Source organism: Plutella xylostella, chromosome 20 (assembly GCF_932276165.1).
Source record: "Plutella xylostella chromosome 20, ilPluXylo3.1, whole genome shotgun sequence".
In the NCBI taxonomy this organism is placed as follows: Eukaryota; Metazoa; Arthropoda; class Insecta; order Lepidoptera; family Plutellidae; genus Plutella; species Plutella xylostella.
The window spans coordinates 7610948-7632139 of record NC_064000.1 but is presented as its reverse complement, the minus strand read 5'-3'; the positions used below and the strand labels follow the sequence as shown (position 1 = coordinate 7632139).

The 21192-nt window shown below is 43.5% G+C and overlaps 1 protein-coding gene across 1 annotated transcript in view; it reads left to right on the top strand.

Moving 5' to 3' along the window:
• The window catches only part of LOC105395838, a 171569-nt gene that overhangs the window by 119444 nt on the left and 30933 nt on the right, over positions 1 to 21192 (top strand). The window contains exons 56-82 of the mRNA XM_048628073.1: positions 337 to 461; positions 968 to 1167; positions 1868 to 2062; positions 2698 to 2919; positions 3296 to 3430; positions 4274 to 4513; positions 4984 to 5154; positions 5680 to 5874; positions 7342 to 7473; positions 7840 to 7973; positions 8541 to 8733; positions 9359 to 9585; positions 10160 to 10304; positions 10989 to 11108; positions 11507 to 11704; positions 12339 to 12502; positions 13129 to 13228; positions 13759 to 13944; positions 14326 to 14444; positions 15988 to 16146; positions 16468 to 16699; positions 16977 to 17165; positions 17540 to 17694; positions 18762 to 18773; positions 19320 to 19418; positions 19818 to 19944; positions 20248 to 20380. Of these exons, the coding sequence (XP_048484030.1) occupies positions 337 to 461; positions 968 to 1167; positions 1868 to 2062; positions 2698 to 2919; positions 3296 to 3430; positions 4274 to 4513; positions 4984 to 5154; positions 5680 to 5874; positions 7342 to 7473; positions 7840 to 7973; positions 8541 to 8733; positions 9359 to 9585; positions 10160 to 10304; positions 10989 to 11108; positions 11507 to 11704; positions 12339 to 12502; positions 13129 to 13228; positions 13759 to 13944; positions 14326 to 14444; positions 15988 to 16146; positions 16468 to 16699; positions 16977 to 17165; positions 17540 to 17694; positions 18762 to 18773; positions 19320 to 19418; positions 19818 to 19944; positions 20248 to 20380 (4307 nt within the window). The remainder of the gene's footprint in view (positions 1 to 336; positions 462 to 967; positions 1168 to 1867; positions 2063 to 2697; positions 2920 to 3295; positions 3431 to 4273; positions 4514 to 4983; positions 5155 to 5679; positions 5875 to 7341; positions 7474 to 7839; positions 7974 to 8540; positions 8734 to 9358; positions 9586 to 10159; positions 10305 to 10988; positions 11109 to 11506; positions 11705 to 12338; positions 12503 to 13128; positions 13229 to 13758; positions 13945 to 14325; positions 14445 to 15987; positions 16147 to 16467; positions 16700 to 16976; positions 17166 to 17539; positions 17695 to 18761; positions 18774 to 19319; positions 19419 to 19817; positions 19945 to 20247; positions 20381 to 21192) is intronic.

Genomic DNA, 21192 nt, shown 5'->3' with positions numbered 1-21192 from the left:
AGTCACCACTTTAGATGTAGCAAATGATATAGAGCCGCTATTTTAAGGAACTCCGACCGTAATCAAGCTTTCCTTAGCCTCAATCAAAGGCGTTCCACGCTTCAATCGTAGCATAAGGCAGCGAAATATCGCGTCGGGGTCACCACTTTGGATATAGTGAATTATATATAGCTGCCATTTTAGATTAGCTTCTTTATTAGCACAGCATATATGTAGTACAATAAACCGTTTGAGTCGTAGAACAAAACTTGTTCAGAATTATCACCCGAGTCACCCCTTTTCGGCTGACTATACCCCTTTTTGTAACACCCTGTTTAACCCCTAAACCGTCCACAGGTCTGGCGAGTTCGAGAACAACAAGACGCTTGGCGAGACGTTCATCTCGGCGTGCGATGTAGACCAGCAGGTCGTCAGGGTGCAGCTGGATGATATGAAGGAACGATGGGACAGGCTCAACAACGGTATGTTGACGTCACTTCATACTTGTGTCGTAGTTCACAAGGGAATAATTTTACTGTATGTTACTTAAAATATCCTTATAGACTAGCCCCCTTATTCATAGTTTGCGAACGTTTTAGCTATTGAACTGTTCTCTAACTTTTCTATTAATAACGGGGTAGGAACAATAGATAGATAATCCTATGTCTGTTCTTCATAATTATCAGCCGTATAATTGTCTACTGCTGGACATAGGTGTCTTACGGAGCGCTGCAACACTGACTTTGGAATTCCTCATAGAACTATTATTGACTTACTGTCTTCCCAATCTAGCGGGCCTGAACAGATTTTGTCTACCCAGATTTTTCAACAGCCGATCCCTGCCATTCATATTTTTAGAGCACCTTAAATAACGATATCCTAATATCTCTGATATCAGAAACTCAGGAGAATATGACAACCTCATCATACCTTACTCTTGAACACTATAATACCTGATGAATTAACCCCCCTATTTCCCCCCCTACAGAGGTGCTCCAACAGATCGAGTACCTAGAAAGCACGGCGCGCAAGCTCAGCGACTTTGCAGACAAAGTCCGAGCGGTCGAGACCCCACTGCAACGCTGCGAGGAGCGGCTTGAGGAGGCTCTGAAGGCTGCTCCGGCGGTGGCTGTGGAAGCTGTGGCTAGTTTAGCTGATAGTATACATGCTTTGAAGGCTCCTCTGCAGGTATGTTATTGAGCTAGGCGCATAGAAAAAGAAATAATATGGAAATGGCGGACGGACTCATTTTTATCTCGCCCCATACGTATCACTGTAGTACTCCTTCCTACTCTCACGTATTTAAAGGCTGCCATTGAACATAGTTTCTTTATCTGCTCGAGCTATTCTGTGTACTTATAAAACCATATCCACAGTAACAGTATTATCAATACTATCGCTTTGAATGTATCATCACCCGCCAGTAATTGTCCACTGATGGACATTTTAGGCCTCTGTCTCTTTGCATTTATATCGGAACAGCTTATGAAGATTCTGAGTTTTCTGCGGGCTCATTAAGCTCATTTTCATTAATTGTAATATGAATTTATGTATTTATTCTTTATTGCACAAAAGTAGTTATGTACGGTGGCCTGCGCCTAAAAGTATACAGGCGGAGTTTTTAAAATAGCGATCTCAAGCTCACATGCTGCTCAAGCACATCCACATAAACACCACTGCTACACACATCACACACAACACGTCCCCGGATTTATAACAGATGTAGCTGGTCCCTTCATCATCAGGAATCGCTATTTTAAAAACTCCGCCTGTATACTTTTAGGCGCAGGCCACCGTACAATCAGGTGGACTTAATGCTAAAAGCATTTTCAATATCACCGTCATCATCAGCCAATCATTAATTAACCTCTAAACCCATCCCCTACAGAGCATCCACGCCGCCGCCGACGACATCGTCACCCTAGCCCTAGAGTGCAGCGGCCCCGACACCGCGTCCCTGGCCAGGAGTGTGCTGGAGGAGGAGGCGCGGGGCCTGGGAGACAGACTACATGACCTGGAGGCACGGGCTGAACAGGCCAAGCATGACCTGGCTAGGGCTAACGCGAAGCATACAGATTTGAATGTGAGTGGGTTTTTTTTAAGTTGAGGTGCTTTTGGAGGAAGTTTAGAGTGTTCTGGAGGAGGAGGCGCGGGGCCTGGGAGATAGACTACACGACCTGGAGGCGCGGGCTGAACAGGCCAAGCATGATTTAGCTAGGGCTAACGCGAAACATACGGACTTGAATGTGAGTGGTTTTAAACGTGTCGAGGTGCTTTTGGAGGAAGTTTAGAATGTTCTGGAGGAGGAGGCGCGGGGCTTGGGGGATAGACTACACGACCTGGAAGCACGGGCTGAACAGGCCAAGCATGACCTGGCTAGGGCTAACGCGAAGCATACGTTACGGACTTGAATGTGAGTGGTTTTAAACGTTTTGAGGAGCTTTTGTAGGTCGTTAAGACTTCAACTTTACCTTCGTTATGTGAACATCTGCTGTTTAAACAGTTATGGAACAATAATTCGGTTAAAAAAAAATGCGATGTTATATTGTTGTAAGATCAACTTCAAGTCCTAGAATGCATGTCCAATTTCCTGTAATCTACAAGTGCTCTGACATTAATACTATCCTCTTTGAACTTTTGTGTTTTGTTAATAATAAATATGTATACTTAATATATCATAATTTAATAAAACTAAACCCAACCTTATCCCCTCTACAGGAGAAAGTGAAATCCCTCTCCCACGACATAACATCCCTAGAAAAGGAACTGGACACCATGAAAGCGCCAGGCCGTGAAGTGAAGGTCGTCAAACAACAACTAGACGACATAGGCCGTTACTACAGCAAGTTGGAGAAGGCTGATGATGCCATTGGAGATGCAGCGAGGGATGCCGAGCTGTTGGCCGATACGTATGGTGATAGTGGGAATGTTAATGCTCAGGTTTGTACTGTTTTCTTTTTATTTCGGCTCTTTTAGCCTTATTTTATCTTATTTAAGCTCTTCTGTTTTGAGTATCGAAAGTAAAATTGAGTTAATATGGTTTTAGAATGCTTCAGATTCAAAAACAACGACACAGGAGCCTATGTAAAATGGAGGTGTTCCTCAAGGATTCATTCTAGGACCACTTTTATTTATAATTTCTATAAATTTTTAAAATTCCTACTTGCCCAAACTTGTAAGGATGAATCCAAATGACAATTTGAATCAACCCGCATTTGATAACTCTTCAGCCCATGAGATAAATAGTCATATTACCTATCAAGTGTACTTTCCTATTTAAATTCCCGTTGTTAATAACATAATTCCCCACACCCAGGTGGAGAGCCTCCGCAAGCAGCTGGGCAAGCTGGACGAGCGGGCGCGAGCCAAGGAGCAGGAGCTGGACGACACGCTGAGCAAGCTGGAGGCCTTCTACAAGGCTTACGACTCGCTCATTGATGATATACAGGAGGTAAGGGGATGAGGAGAAGGTGACTTATTATTGTTAATTAAAAAAAGAAACTTTACTCAAATCTAAGTTTGACCATTAGTGGGCATGGCTATTTAATTTTGTATTGCCTCAATAAGTTATGGGATCTAAATTCCCATACTTATTTATATTAAGAGTTAGGAGCTGGACGACACCCTGAGCAAGCTGGAGGCCTTCTACAAGGCTTACGACTCGCTCATTGATGATATACAGGAGGTAAGGGGATGAGGGTGATTCGTGGTTGTTAATGATAGAAGACTTTGCCAAATCTAACCATTTTCATCACCGTTCTCATTGTATTCAAGTTCAAAACAATTATTAGAACCATGTTTCAGTAGCCCTATTAAGGTTTAAGGTTAAAGATACATTGACAGCTTTATTACCCTAAAAATAATATTTCATTGATGAACTCATTACTGGAACAGTATTTGTGGTAACCGAAGGACTTACGTAACCGCTGCTTTCAGTATGAAGTATTCCAGATCAATCAAGTTATACAAGTTATACTACCGGAAGCATAATCAAATACTTGATATGGTTTGTATTGATCTATCTGTGCCCTTAGTCACCTATTTACGATAGGAAAGGTAGACAGCTATTTAATTAGAACAGCAGCGCTAATTCGATCTATTATTATTGTGTACAGAAATAACTTCAGTCTATTTCTAACTGTATAGAAGACAACATCCAATGCTGTATATAGTATGTTCAATATTGTAGTATATGCAATATTATTTTCCACACACCATAGATAGCAATTTTAAAAGCAAGCCTATTTATTAAATTAAAATGATATGAAAACAATAACATGTCCATTCCTTTCAGGCGTCAGAACAAGTGCGCATGCTCAAGCCAGTGTCCTCAGACGTGGACCAAATCCGCGCCCAACAGAAGGACTTTGCGGAACTCAAGAAGCGAACATTGGAGCCGCTTGGCGCCAACGTTGGCCAATGCAACAAGATTGGCCAAGCGTTGGTCAGGAGTGCCCTTCAGGGAGTCTCTACCCAAGTGCTTGAGAAGGACTTGGAGAAGATGAATGATAAGTGGAATACTCTGAAGGAGAAGGTGAGTTTCTCTTGTATATTATATCAAATATATTTCCTTAAAATTTTCCGATTATGCAAAAATTCGTAGTTATAAATCGATGGTCAAAGAGAATACCGTAGCTGCTTCCAGAAATATAATACGCCATCAAAATCATCACTTGTAAAAAAGCCAAGACGCGTAACTCAACTGTAAAAAGATGTGAAATTCATGCAATACCAAGTCGGTTTACCTACTTAGATACCTGAAGAACACATCACGTTTAATATACCACATTGCATGGGTGATATAAACTGGCGAACCCTTTAGTTAGACAATAGACATACGAGTAAGCATTGCATCTCTTTCCCTCACCCTTTCCCTCTCAGATGAGCGCTCGCCACTCTAAACTGTTTATACAATACTGGAAGTTCCATTTTAGCGGTCAGAGCAATGGTCGAACCATGCATCTCTTTCGCACCCTATACTTACGCATCGCCCATCCCCCTCAGATGAACGAGCGCGAGCGTCGTCTAGACGTCGGCCTCCTCCAATCGGGCAAGTTTGCCGAGGCTCTGTCGGGGCTGGAGAAGTGGCTGAGTGACACTGAAGACATGGTGGCCAATCAGAAGCCGCCGGCGGCTGATTACAAGGTCGTGAAGGCACAGTTACAGGAGCAGAAGGTGAGGATTGTCATTGTGTTACATATCGTATTAAACAGGACAGAGAAAACAGAATATATTTGACGAGGATCGTGAGCAATATTGCCGTTATATAAAAAAAAAACTTTTAAGCCTTTTGTCAATATTAATTGACTGCAGTATTGACAAAAATAATGGCTTTGATAAACAATACTACGATCTAAATTGAGTGTCAATGCAAAAGAAACGTGTCGTCAAATAACACCTCCTTTCTTCCTTTCCAAGCGAGCTCTTATTTTGAATTGGTTCTGTTAGAAAATTTTGACTTTATTCATTGGTACAAAGATTGTAAAGTAAAGTAAAAATGTTTATTTCCTTTAAAAATATACAAGAGATGGTGATGTACTGACCCCCATGCATACCATTGTCATTGGGTTATTTATCAAAATTTACCATTGCAAGTTTCCCATTAGAAATATTCTCCAGATAACTTTATCATTAAATCTTTACCATTAAAACATCAGCTTCAATATCAACACAACTAATCTCCCCCCTTCGCCCCAACAGTTCCTCAACAAGATGCTAGCGGACCGGCAGCACTCGATGTCTCACCTCTCCGCCATGGGCAGCGAAGTCGCCGCCGGCTGCGCCCCCGCTGAGAGACAGGCCGTGGAGGCCCAGCTTAGAGGCTTGATGGGGAGGTTTGATGCGCTGACGGACCACGCCAAGAGACGGATGCGGGATTTGGACCAGGCTATGAAGGTACGCTTTTTAGATTTAAACGTTGGTTAATAAAGAGTCGAGCGCTTAAAATTAAAAAACCGACTTCAAAAAACCACTAAAATGTAAGAAATAATTTGTGGTTTACACAAATTCTACTCGTATGAGACAGTACAAATATACCTAAGCAGGAACTGTTCTCTTTTGATGTTGGTGCGGTGACAAAGTAATCTGAAGAAATATGGCACCAACTTCAAAAAAGAACAGTTCCTGCTTAGGTATATTTGTACTGTCTCATACGAGTAGAATTTGTGTAAACCACAAATTATTTCTTACATTTTAGTGGTTTTTTGAAGTCGGTTTTTTAATTTTTTTAATTATTATTTTATTTTATAGTTTTTAGTTTATTTGCAATATTTTTCAATCAAAAGTAAGGTGCAAATGATACCAAAAAGTCCTACTAATCAATACGAATCATTCAAGCCTAAACACGAAGTAGTTGCTATATACCGTTGAGGAGTTCCCCTGACTGCCTTCCGTTTCCATCATCAGATCAGCTCAAGGTCACCATCATATTTTTTTGTTATAAGAACTATATTTACATTCTTAATTTCATTAGAATCGGTTAATATGTGCCCAAAATGGAAATTCATACCCTGTTTTTACCCCTTTACCCACCCTTGGGGGTGAGATAAAATTCTGAAAAAAAAATGGGACCACCTGGGAGCTCAACCCAATACAACAAAAAAAGAATTTTCAAAATCGGTCCATAAACGGCGGAGTAATCGGTGAACATACATAAAAAAAAATATATAAAAAAAAAAAAAAAAAAGATCCCGACGAATTGAGAACCTCCTCCTTTTTTTGAAGTCGGTTAAAAATGTGCAAGCTAAAGTGGGAATAAAATGAACCGGCGACCGCTACAATATCTACTGAATCACAGTCGCTACTCGCTAGTCCCTAGTCGCTAGGAGACAGGCCGTGGAGGCCCAACTTAGGGGGCTGATGGGGAGGTTTGATGCCCTGACGGACCACGCCAAGAGACGGATGCGGGATTTGGACCAGGCTATGAAGGTACGCGAGGTTTTGGATGCTGATTAGTTGAATTTGGTAGTTATTAAAGAGTCGAAATAGCGCTGAAAATGAGCAAGCTGAAATGGCAATAAAACGAACCGACGACCGGTGGGGTAAAACGTAACTATGGCTCGCTGGGCCGAAGCGACGAGCTTAGGTATAAAAGGCATAATGTTGTCTGGGTGCGAATATTTGCATGAATATTTCGTTGGAGTTGTAGCTGTCTCGAGCGACTTAGCTCGCTTTACTGACATGCAGATATAGGACTTTTAACGTGCTCGTCTATTGATGGATCTTATATATCGTGACATAGTATCGATTTTCACTTTCATTCAAACTAAAAACCTAAAATCGATTTCCCGACGACAGACTATTTTTCAACAACTATGTTCTAGTTAGTGTAAACACTATTTAACCTCCTTCTCCCCTCCCCAGGTGGCCAAACAGTTCGAGGAGCAACTCCAACCGCTACTCGAGTGGCTGTCGCTATCAGAACGCCGCGTGACCGCGCTGGAACTCGTGCCCACTGATGAGGAGAAGATACAGCAGAAGATCAGGGAGCATAAGGTGAGTTTACTAGTGAATAGATGCCGCTACATGGGGACCAAAGTCTTTATGTCGAGATTCGTTTCCATAAATACGGCGATGTGATTGGTAGAACGCATTGAACGAGTTAATCGATAAAGAACCTTTTTACCGACCGCTGGACGAAACTAAAACAGTGGCTCGCGCTGGCCGAGCACCGCGCTATATTTTATTTCATAATTGCTTATTTAACTGTGAGTGTCCATTTGCGCAATATACCAGGGTTGTTATATTTATGGCAATCTATCTTTTTCTACAATCTTTCCAATAAATCATTTTACTACTCACCATCAAATGTGAGCATTATACAATCACGAACCTATACCTAACCCTACCCTACCTCCACAGAACCTCCACGAAGACATCCTCTCCAAGCAGCCGTCGTTCCAGCAACTCACGGAGACCGCGTCCACGCTCATGGCGCTGGTGGGGGACGACGAGGCGGCCGCGCTCGCTGACAAGCTGCAGGCAGCCGCTGACAGGTAATACGAGGCCATAAGAAAGAAAGATTGGGCATTGTTGCGTAAATAAACACTTATATACCATAAGCAACTCAACTAGTCCCATATGTAGGACTTGTAAGGAAGTGGATGAGACGATTGAAGATATGCTGTTAACTTGTCCATCTACAACAGAGACGACATTATCTATTCTTGGACCAACAGAACGCCTATCTCAGCTATTGCAACACCCAGGCTTGCTGCTCTAGTTTACGTGGGAGCTAGGCTGGGTGAGCTGAAATTAAGAGGATATATACCAAGGTTCCACTCGAGAGAGACACGTACACCACCTTGCCCCCTCAGAGAATAGAATAGAATATCCTACTCCCAATTCTGAAAATAGCCCTATATTCTGACCACCTTGACTGACCCCCACCCTACACCCACAGATACCAAGCCCTAGTCGAGGCCTTACCATGTAGCACGGGGTGCTATTAAGACGTGGCAAAAGTTCTCCGTCGCGTAGTGAGCGCGATGCAAAACTTTTGAAATGCGCCCCGTACTAGCCCTTCTTGACCACCTTGACTGACCCTCATCATTCACCCACAGATACCAAGCCCTAGTCGAGCACAGCGAGGCAGTAGGCCTACTCCTAGACAGTTCTCGCAAGGGTCTCCGCCACCTGGTCTTGACCTACCAGCAGTTGTCAGCTTGGATGGACGCCATGCAGGCCTACCTGGCGAGGGGCAGGCTCCTGCCGTGTCATATGGAGCAGCTGCTCCAGTATATACATCAGTTGGCTGTGAGTTTTGTTATATATATATATATATATATATATATATATATATATATATATATATATATATATATTTTTATTCCTATCTTATTAAAAAACTGGACACACATAAAACAGATCATTGTCAAATACGTTAAGCTGGGTACTGACCAACGTTACGGACTGTAATGTAACATTCCCAGCGAGCATGTTACGCTGTGTTCTAAAAAAGCTCCTCGTTGCTCGCTGGTTTCCCCGTAACACTACGTACTGACTGCACGAATGCTCGCTGTGTAACATGACACCTCGTAACGTTGGTCAGTTTCAATTTCAATTTCAATCGTTGTACCCACTTTCATACGAGTATCAGTCCATATACTTAATTTTGAATTTGCACTAAGCTACAGTTTAGTACCCAGTAATATTCTGAAATATTGCAAACGGCATTGACACTGGAACTTTTTCATTGCTCGTCAGTGTCAGAGCTCGTCAACTGTACAATGTAAATTGTAATTGATATTGATAAAAAATATGATTGATATCTTTCTTGTACATTACAGACCACGCATTACGAAATTGATTTAGGTGCTCTGCCAATTTCATAAATAATCTTATTTCAATTTCTAACAAACCATTCCCCCCCCCCCCACAGGAAAAGACCGAAGAGATCGCCTCCAAACAAGAGGAAGTCGACTCCACCGTGGACTCTGGCCTCGAGCTCATGAAGCACATCTCCGGAGACGAAGCCTTACAACTGAAGGACAAGTTGGATGCGCTGCAGAGACGATACAACTCTCTTACGCAACAGGGCTCGGATATGTTGCGGATTGCGTCTGAGACTTTGCCGCTGTTGCAGTCCTTCTATGACAATCATACTAGGTAAGAATACTTTTTATTGAAGAGTAAAATAGATGGTGCATATTGCTCTTACGCAACAAGGTTCCGACATTTTCGACATACATACTGGTAAGAATATAGCTTCTCATTTAACTTGGCTAGATAAGAGCGGTGTCTGTCTGTATGTATGTATAAAAGGGTGAATAAGAGCGTTGCAGTGACGATAGAACTCTCTTACGCAACAGGGGTCGGATATGTTGAGGATTGCGTCAGAGACTCTGCCGCTGTTGCAGTCGTTCTATGACAATCATACTAGGTAATTAATTCAATTTGCAAAGACGCTAAAAATATCTTACACAACAGGGCTCCGTCAATTCCGTTGTTCAAACCAATATAATCTTTTTCGTTCGACCGGTATTCAATTTAATTAAATATATTTAACCTTTGTGCCACGGTTTTCTAAACTTAATCGATATCTTGATTTTACGAAAACCCCGAATTTCTGAAAGCCGTAAAACAATAGCTGTGCTTGCCTAATTCATGACCATTTTAGTTACTCCCGTTTGTCTTACACAACCACTTGTACCCGTATTTATACTTTTTCTCCCACCCGCAGGTTAACAGAATGGATGTCCGGCGCCGAGGCTGTCCTCCAATCGGTCGAGCCTCGCGAGGCAGACGTGCTACGTCTAGAGGCGGAGGTGGCGACGCACCGCGGCATGCTGGACCTGATCAACAGTGGCGGCCCGCAGCTGTGCCAGGTCAGTGTGTGTTGAGAAGCCGGGGTGCCTCGCGAGGCAGACGTGCTACGTCTAGAGGCGGAGGTGGCGACGCACCGCGGCATGCTGGACCTGATCAACAGTGGCGGCCCGCAGCTGTGCCAGGTCAGTGTGTGTTGAGAAGCCGGGGTGCCTCGCGAGGCAGACGTGCTACGTCTAGAGGCGGAGGTGGCGACGCACCGCAGCATGCTGGACCTGATCAACAGTGGCGGCCCGCAGCTGTGCCAGGTCAGTGTGTGCCGGGGTGCCTCGCGACGCAGATGCTAGGAGATGATAATCGAGATAAAATATCTTCAGACGAGTTGGCTGTTTAAACCCAGGTGTTCCAAGGCATTTATTTATCTGGTTTTCAATGATCTTCCAGCATCGGCTACCATAAATAGGTAGGTATCAATGACCGTTATACATAGTTGTTTCGGTCAATCGTAATGTAAATCTACGCCTATCGAGGTTAGCGATTATGATGATGTCATAAATGTGGCCGCCCGTAGTGCACTGTTAAAAATAGTATAAAATTATTATCCTGTGTTTCGTTAAATCAATAAATTAGCATTCTATTCCAATCTAAGAGTGACTCGCCAAACATTTAATCTATTACTTGCTTCTTTTGACAGCATAGTGTCAGAGCAAGACAGCAATAAATCTAAACACCCAATCCCCCCACAGATATCCCCCGGCGAGGGCGCCACGCACATCGAGGGCATCGTGACGCGCGACAACCGCCGCTTTGACGCCATCGCCGAGCAGGTGCAGAGGAAGGCGGAGAGGCTGCTGCTCAGCAAGAAGGTTAGTTCTGAGGTCCCGCGTGGGGTATGCGGGGGTGCATTGAAAGAAGGGAGGAATGAAAATGTTTATTCAATGCCAAGGAAACTAACCAACTACCTAGCTTTGGAATTCCAAGCCGCTAGCCGACAATCGAATATAATGAAATCAAATTTATCACGACTCATTCACAGTGCTTATTCAGTAGAACTTCTGTATCTCGAATCTCAAGGGAGATGTCTAAAATTACAGTTATACCGTTTCCCACTTAAAAGTTCAATGAACCTACATGGATTTTATAAAAGAAACAGTTTTTATTTTCGAGTTGTCCAGGTTTTTACTTACAAAGGCACTTGAAAATTATGTGTCATATGGAATATGCTATTAGTATATTAATCTAACCTACAATTTCCCTCCCCCAGCGTTCCCTCGAAGTCGTAGGCGACATGGAAGACGTACTAGAATGGCTGCGAGGAGTCGAAGCCCAACTCAGGGAGGCCGAGCCGCCATCTTGCGAGCCCAGTCTTGTGCGCGCGCAGCTGAAGCAACATAGACCGCTGAATGATGATGTGGCGGCGCAAAGATCCAGGGTTAGGGAGCTGCTTAGCCAGGCTAAGAAGGTGAGGAAATGGGCTATTTGGGGGTGAAAATTTGGTCCGGATCGGGCTACTGGTTTTTGTAGTTATGCGCAATGAAAGTGTGTAAAACATTGTTGACTTGATCGCTAAAGGTGTACAGACATAAGATAGTTTAGGGAAATACCATAGCATGGTGGAAAAATCTTTTATGCGTACCTAGTAACTAAATAGTTTGTAAATATTCAAGAAAATCCTTTTTTCAAAGCCTATATATATAATATAGCATTGACGACCGAATGGCGTAGTGGTTAGTGACCCTGACTACTGAGCCGAAGGTCCCGGGTTCGATTCCCGGCTGGGGCAGATATTTGTTTAAACACAGATATTTGTTCTCGGGTCTTGGGTGTTGATATTTATATTTAGTATCTATCTATCTATGTATTTGTGTAGATATATCAGCTGTCCGACACCCATAACACAGGTTCTACCTAGCTTGGGGTCGGATGGCCGTGTGTGAGATGTTCCCACATATTATTATTATTATATTATTATTATTATAGCAAATAGTACATATTTTGGAACTCGATTTTATTTCACCCATTTTTGACGCAACCATTGTTCCTCTACACCTCGCACATTTCTCGACCCAACCATCTAACCCCTCCCCTCCCCCCAGGTCCTCCGCGAAAGCCACTCATCCGAGGAGACAGCCGTCATCCGCTCCCGCAGCGAAGAGCTCCGGGAGACCATGGAGGAGGTGGCCACGCTCAGTGCGGAGCGGGGAGCCGCCCTGGAACAGGCCTTGCCACTGGCCCAGCACTTTGCTGATACGCATCATGAGTAAGTTCCTATTTGTGTCACTAGATGGCGGTGTCGTCGCCGTTGTACATCGCGGTATGGTTTGGTTTCACATTCGAGGCTATATTCTTTGAGTCATTATTGAAATGAGGGTAAATTATCTATGACAATGACGGAAGATGATGATGAGATGATGGGAGACCATGGAGGAGGTGGCCACGCTCAGTGCGGAGCGAGGAGCCACCCTGGAACAGGCATTACCACTGGCGCAGCACTTCGCCGACACACACCACGAGTAAGTGACGGTGATGATGATTGAGGTAGTGATGATTGATGATACTGATACGACTGCAGAGAATTTAGATACAGTGTAGGACTGATCTGATGAGTTCAAATACCAATCCTACATAATGTAAAATATTATGTAAAACATCGTAAATTATTATGTAAAACACTTCAAATCACAAGTTCAAATTATGTTTGAACGCGAAATTTGTAACCCTGCGTTAAAGTTCCAATGCGTTCCTTGGTCATCAATGTCGAAGGTAGATAGCCACATCCGCATCGGACATGCAACTGCTAATCAACATATTTATTATGACCATCGATCGGCTATCCTCACCATAAATACAGTAATTCATCTAATATCCTTATTTCCTCCCCCACAGCCTATCGTCCTGGTTCGACGACATGGAGAAGCAGATCCAGATGCTGTCGATGCCGGCGCTTCGACCCGAACAGATCGCACACCAGCAGGACAAAAACGAGGTAATGTACGGTGGCCTGCGCCTAAAAGTATACAGGTGGAGTTTTTAAAATAGCGATCTCAAGCTCACATGCTGCTCAAGCACATCCACATAAACACCACTGCTACACACATCACACACAACACGTCCCCGGATTTATAACAGATGTAGCTGGTCCCTTCATCATCAGGGATCGCTATTTTAAAAACTCCACCTGTATACTTTTAGGCGCAGGCCACCGTACTATTACTGTTTGTGTGCTACAGATGGGGCTAGTTATGTTTTGATCCGAAGTTTTTGTGATTAGTTTGGTATAAAAGTAGATTATTCCAATTTATTCTTTGTTTTTCAGATATATGTATTCTGAAATTGATTAAAAGTAACGTTTATTCAAATAAAAAGACAATTACGTCCTCCTATGGAATAATTCTAGCGGTGTCATAAAAGTTATCTCTATCTGACATTGCCTCAAACATTATCCCCTACTGTAACCTAAATTTGTAGATCGATATCACATACCACAAGCTAAACTTTCTACCATTAACCCCTCAGATGCTGCAACAATCGATCGCCGGCCACAAGCCGATCCTGGACAAGCTAGTGAAGACAGGCGAGGCCCTAGCCAGACTCTGTGGTGATGAAGACGCCAACAAGATCCAGGACATCGTGGAGACGGACCTGGACAGATACAACGCGCTGAAGGCTGAGCTCAGGCAGCGGCAGTTGGAGTTGGAACAGGTGAGGATAAGAAGCAATATGTGGGAGTGTCTTTGTAAAAGGATGGGGGGTCCCTCAGGGTAGCATACTTGGACCAGTATTGTTGCTTATCTACTTCAATACACATAATATACAACATAAACTAATAGAGTCTTATAGCGCATACAAATCTGGTAACAATACATCATCAGCCACAAGTATGTAAATATGGAGTCCCACGGGGTAGCATACTTGGACCAATATTGTTCCTTACACAATTTTTTATATTGAAATCTCAATATGTATATGTTTTACTTATACTGAGGATATAATCAATTCCAATATGCTCTGCAACACATAGCATCCATTTTCTATGTCTAACAAGTTATTCCCTATTAATTAACATTATCCCCTTCCCCACAGGCGCTACAAGAGTCGTCGCAGTTCTCGGACAAGCTGGAGGGCATGCTGCGCGCGCTGGGCGGCGCCGCGGACCAGCTGGCCGCCGCCGAGCCCGCGTCCGCCCATCCGCCCAAGATACAGTAAGTTTTAGGGTCAATTCAGACGTACCATAACCACGCCGTGTGGTCGGGCGTATATTTTGTATTGACAAGGAATAATCCAATTCACACGTGCCACATTTTGCCGTTGATATCGACCACCTATGTAATACGACCACATCGCAAACACATCGCAACCACAACGCAACCACATCGCAACGGCAACGCCGCCACGCGGCGGCGGCACCGCGGCAACCTGTTCTCCGTATTAACTGCACACGACGACGTGGTTACCACATCGCAATGACAGCGACAACGCAACCACATCGACATTTTGTCGCTGCCACAACGCAACTGCAAAAAGCCGCTGTCACACTATTCACACGTAACCACAGCTTGACCACATTATGTCGCTGCGACGTGGTGTGGTTGTGGTACGTGTGAATTGACGCTTATGCTTAATAGTACGGTCAGGGGCAGAGAAACCTGACCCGCCTCTCATAGTAACAATGCTTCTGAGGGGGGTCAGGTTTCTCGGCCCCCTACAGAAGGTCTAGTACGGGGCGCATTTAAGACGTGACAAAAGTTTTGCATCGCGCGCGCTCACATCGCGCAGCCTCAAGAGCGAGCGCGGCGGAGAACTTTTGTCACGTCTTAATAGCGCCCCGTGCTAGCCCTACAGGAGTCGTCGCAGTTCTCGGACAAGCTGGAGGGCATGCTGCGCGCGCTGGGCGGCGTCGCGGACCAGCTGGCCGCCGCCGAGCCCGCGTCCGCCCATCCGCCCAAGATACAGTGAGTTTTGTGCTAAGTAGTACGGTCAGGGGCAGAGAAACCTGACAGCCCTCTCATAGTAATAAGTTCTGAGTGGGGTCAGGTTTCTCTGCCCCCTACAGGAGTCGTCGCAGTTCTCGGACAAGCTGGAAAGATACAGTGAATTTTGTGCTTAGTAGTACGGTCAGGGGCAAAAAAACCAGAACCCCCCTCTCATAGTAACAATGCTTCTGAGGGGGGTCAGGATTCTCTGCCCCCTACAAGAGTCGTCGCAGTTCTCGGACATGCATCAAGTCATCGCGCATCCGCCCAAGATACAGTGAGTTTTGTGCTTAGTAGTACGGTCAGGGGCAGAGAAACCTGACCCCCCCTCTCATAGTAACAATGCTTCAGAGTGGGGTCAGGTTTCTCTGCCTGTTTTGAAATGAAGAAATTGCCATGTAGCTGTATACGACGATTTTGGATATGCCCTTGGATCACTCTAACCAACCATTTCCAAAGTAGCGAGGCCAAAATAAGTTCATCATTGGTCCACACGTCCAAACGTGCATCATAATAATATTATTTCCACAGTCCACACATTGCAGGCCTTTTTCTTGTTTATTCACTTTCACACTACGGTACCTTCAACAGGCTAATGAGCGGTAGTTTACCAATAAATAGTCTTTATATTCAGCTTTGAACTGCATATGCATATGCTTATTAAATGTTGTTAGTGCGGATCCAAAAAATGTGCTTCATCCAGAGCAAGCGATAAGACATTTTTTATGCCACCCATTTCCCAACCCAACCTAAAGTAACCTCTTTCCTCCAGGGACCAAATCGAAGAGAACAACGCTCTAGTAGACGACCTAGAGAAGAGGACCGACGCATACAACGCGGTTCAACGCGCCGCCTCTGACGTCATCAGCAAGGCCAACAAGAGTGACCCGGCCGTCAGGGATATCCGGAACAAGCTGGACAAACTGCATAAGTAAGTTGTTGGGGAGTTATAGGCGCCTGGTACTTTTGGGGTTTGACAATGGTATTACTTGCTGGCTAGGCTATGATGCCTATGATGCCGGTATTTCAGGGCTGGCTAATTTTAATTGGTTTGGTGGGGATGCAGATATCTGCCATAAAATATTTCATAAGTTACTTCTCTGAGCATTATGATGCCTTGGTACCTACTCATCCAAATGTAACACAACTTTAAGTTAGACTTTTCCTTGACTCACTGTTTTATTTATTTACTTTGGTACTGAACCTTCGTTAACATAATTGCACAAACTAAACACTATATTTCTTCCTACAGACTATGGGACGACGTCCAAAAGGCCACAAAAGATCGTGGTGCGTCTTTGGACAGCACTCTAGAAGTTGCCAAGAAGTTCTGGCAGCAACTGAACGCCGTCATGGCGACCTTAAGTGCTCTGGAAGACACTCTGTCGTCTCAGATGCCGCCGGCAGCCCAGCCCAGGGCTATCCAGGCCCAACAGCTGGCGCTGCAGGAGATCAGGCATGAGATCGACCATACTAAGCCAGAGGTGAGACTCTTTTGGTTGTATGTTGGCCTGGTACTTTTGGTATTTCAGAAAAAATACTTTTTGTGATTTTTTTGTTTACTGGAGAATAAATTGGTGTCTTCAACAGATTTATTAAATTAAAACTAAAGTGTAGAGGTATTTTACATGATGAAGTGAAGACTTATCAGTTATAAATGAATAAGAATCCTAATATTCACTATTGGACCTAAACATTAATTAAAATTTTACCACAATCAAGTACATTACCCATTAAACCTGTAAATCTAACCCCCTTCAGGTGGAGAAAGTCCGCAAGACCGGGTCAACCCTCATGTCCCTATGCGGAGAGCCGGACAAACCTGAGGTCAAGAAGCACATCGAAGACCTAGACTCAGCCTGGGACAACATCACGGCACTGTACGCTAGAAGGGAAGAGAACCTGATAGATGCCATGGAGAAAGCTATGGAGTTCCATGACACTTTGCAGGTATGTTTAAATTACATGGTACATAGGTGCATCGTTTGTAAATAGGAAGATATGGCTTTGAGCCATACGTGACGTCAAATAACGAATCTATTTATAAAACGTAAGCAGAACAAAATCATACGTTACTTTTCTGTACTACTAATGTTTTGCCTGTCATTTTCGATGCGTTTCTTTATTGATGCGGATTACGTATGAGCCCTTAAAAACTGTATGAAGGAGAAGACAATGCTACGTCGCATCGCATTCTTTTGTTTAAGCTAAACTGAGCGACCAAGCAGATGGACCAGCATTCAAAGTAAAATCAGTAATTTTTCTACTTATTACATTAATTCATCCTCTCAATCGTTCACTCAAACATCTCCCCATCTCCACAGAACCTGCAACAATTCCTCGACAAGGCTGAAGACCGGTTCTCCCGCATGGGTCCGCTAGGCGGTGACATCGACGCCGTGAAGAGACAGATCTCGCAGCTAGCCGCCTTCAAGCAGGATGTAGACCCGCATATGGTCAAGGTTGAGGCTTTGAACAGGTATGTGTTGGGTTTATTTATTCTATTAAAAATACAGTACAATTCCCACATAACCAATATTTTTGGTTTGAATGTGGATAAAAGAAAATGGTGTAGGTGTGTGTTGTTTGTAGGTGTTTATTGAGTGTTTAATAGAAAAATACAGCATTTACAGCAGAATAGATTAAGATTGTTGCCGTAAAGCGCGCAAATATCATAGCATAGATGACATGTCGCTATTGCAAAGCTGGCATATAAAATACTTAAAAGGTTATCCAGATATTGAAGGGATAAGTGTATTATAGTCGACAGTCTGTAGTGTAGTAACATTATTTCCCAAGGAGCGACACAACACTCTGTCCTTTTTAGGGTTCCGTAGCCAAAATGGCAAAAACAGAACCCTTATAGTTTCGTCATGTCCGTCTGTCCGTCTGTCCGTCTGTCCGTCTGTCCGTCTGTCACAGCCGATTTACTCGGAAACTATAAGTACTACAGTGATGAAATTTGATGGGAATATGTGTTGTATGAACCGCTACAAAAATATGACACTAAATAGTAAAAAAAAGAATTGGGGGTGGGGCCCCCCATACATGTAACTGAGGGATGAAATTTTTTTTTTCGATGTACATACCCGTGTGGGGTATCAATGGAAAGGTCTTTTAAAATGATATAAAGTTTTCTAAAAAACATTTTTCTTAAAGTGAACGGTTTTTGAGATATCAGCTCTCAAAGTCGTAAAAAGTATGTCCCCCCCCCCTCTATTTTTATAACTACGGGGTATAAAATTCTAAAAAAAATAGAGGTGATGCATGCTAATTAACTCTTTCAACGATTTTTGGTTTGATCAAAGTATCTCTTATAGTTTTTGAGATAGGTTGATTTAACTGTAATATTATATTTGCTGCTACGGAACCCTTTGTGCGCGAGCCCGACTCGCACTTGGCCGGTTTTTTTCATGAAATTTCAGTATTTCCCCCGATTCTAACAATGTTTTTCCCTGAATATCGACATGTGTTTTCCTACCTACACCTACTAATATATTTTGTATGTGTTTTCCTATGCAACCTTTATCCGTGGATGAAAATCAGGGGATTAATGAGGCAAGACATTATACCGTAGTGTTTAAGAGTTTTCAGCTTTTGTTTAGCGCAAATCGTCTGATATTTTAGAAGAATAAGATATATTATTAAACTAATGCTTATAGCAGCAATGTCGTGTGAAATATTGTAGCAATAATAACAAGCATGCTATTTTCAAATAGCTGATTTAAAATGTAAATAATACATAATGAGTGTGAAAAATGCGTTATATTTTAAAAAAATGACATTTTCTGTGATAGAATGCGACGATTATTGATTATTATACAGAGTTATGTATAAATGGTATACTCTTACTAAGCCGAAAGGTTTATTCCAGTTTGTAAAAAAAACTATTTGGTTCAGGTACGGTCAGCGACAGAGAAACCTGACCCCCCTCTCATAGTAACAATGTTTCTGAGAGGGGTCAGATTTCTCTGCTCCATCTGTCTGTACTATACTACTTTTGCAACACTCTATAAATTTCTTTGACCGTCTATCACTCCCTCCACTTCAATCCCCCAAATCTCCCCCCACCTCCACATCACTAACCCCCACATACCTCCACAGACAAGCGCAGGAGCTGACGGAACGCACCTCCTCGGAACAGGCCGCCGCCATCAAACAACCGCTGACTGAGGTTAATGCGAGGTGGTCTACGTTGCTCAGGTTTGTACATAGTAGCATTTTATGTTTTTTACCCTGTAGAACTAGGGTAGAATTTAGGGTACGGATTTGTCTAGATCGAGAAATTCTTTGAGGAAATTCTACCCTGTAGGTATAGGCTCCACTTCTGCATAATTGCCTTTCACGCAGGCAGTTATTGAAATAATTTTACTGCCAATTCAACTTACATAACAATAAGAGGAATAAGATCAGTCACTGTCGCTAATGCAGACTGGCCAATCCATTCACAATGACAAACCCTAATAATCTTCCTCTGGTGTTTGTCACCAACATATGAAGAAGAACGACTTTTAAGACCATTTCTTGAATGAATAAAACTTCTTGATTCAAGTTTTTCTAGCAATCAACACTTTCTCATAATTAATTAATCTTCTTCCCCAGGGGCATGGTGGAAAGGCAGCAACAACTGGAGAAGGCTCTACTCCGCCTCGGCCAGTTGCAACACGCTCTACAGGAGTTGCTGACGTGGATACACAACACCTCGGAGACTTTGGATACTTTGAAACCAGTGAGTATCATTATTATTGTTTGTACCCTAAGTACACTTTACATTTACAACAACAAAATCTTTTACACTTTCTTCAGTCATGTTTAGTCGTTTTATGTTAAAAAAAATATTTCAGAAAAAGTAAAGTTTTATGTATAAATAGGTACTTAATTACAATAATTCGATAGCTGATTAATTTCATCGAAGCTATGAATCAATCAGCTATCGGAGTATGTTAATACGACGGCCACTATTTTGTTCACAGTGGAACTCTCTGTAATTGTACTTAAACCCATTTAATTAACCCTCACTTCCCCTCCCCAGGTGGCCGGAGACCCTCAGATCCTGGAGGTGGAGCTGGCCAAGCTGAAGGTGCTGGTGAACGACATCGCGGCGCACCAGGCCAGCGTGGACACGCTCAACGACGCCGGCGCCTCCATTGTGCAGCAGGGAGATGGTAGGAACTAATGTCCATTAGGCTCTATCTCCTTCTTCTTCTTCTTCAGGTGCCATCTACTATCGTAGGTCGGCTATCATTATGACTGGCTGCTCTATCTCCAGATGGTCCTATATCCAGTAGGCCGTCTGTCCTCCAGATCATATCTCCAGTAGGATCTATCTCCAGTAGCAGTGACACCAGGCCAGCGTTGACACGCTCAACGACGCCGGCGCCTCTATTGTGCAGCAGGGAGATGGTACTAACAAATTATAATTATAATAATAATATGTGGGGACATCTCACACACGGCCATCCGACCCCAAGCTAGACAGAACCTGTGTTATGGGTGTCGGACAGCTGATATATCTACACAAATACATAGATAGATAGATATATACTAAATATAAATATCAACACCCAAGACCCGAGAACAAATATCTGCCCCAGCCGGGAATCGAACCCGGGACCTTCGGCTCAGTAGTCAGGGTCACTAACCACTACGCCATTCGGTCGTCTATCTCCACTAGCTCTATCTTCGCTAGCTCTATCTCCACTAGCAGTGACACCAGGCCAGCGTAGACACGCTCAACGACGCCGGCGCCTCTATTGTGCAGCAGGGCGACGGTACGAACTAATTATACATATGCTCACGACTGTAATCCCCGAAGGGGTGTCAGAGGTGACTCGCAAGTCACCCACTTTTCGCTGTACATTTGTACTCACGTGATCGCGAGTCGTATCGCCGTTTTTGAATGAGTACAATGCACTTAGAGTACACATCTAGAATCTATATGTGCAGGTTTCCTCACGATGTTTTCCGTCACCGTAAG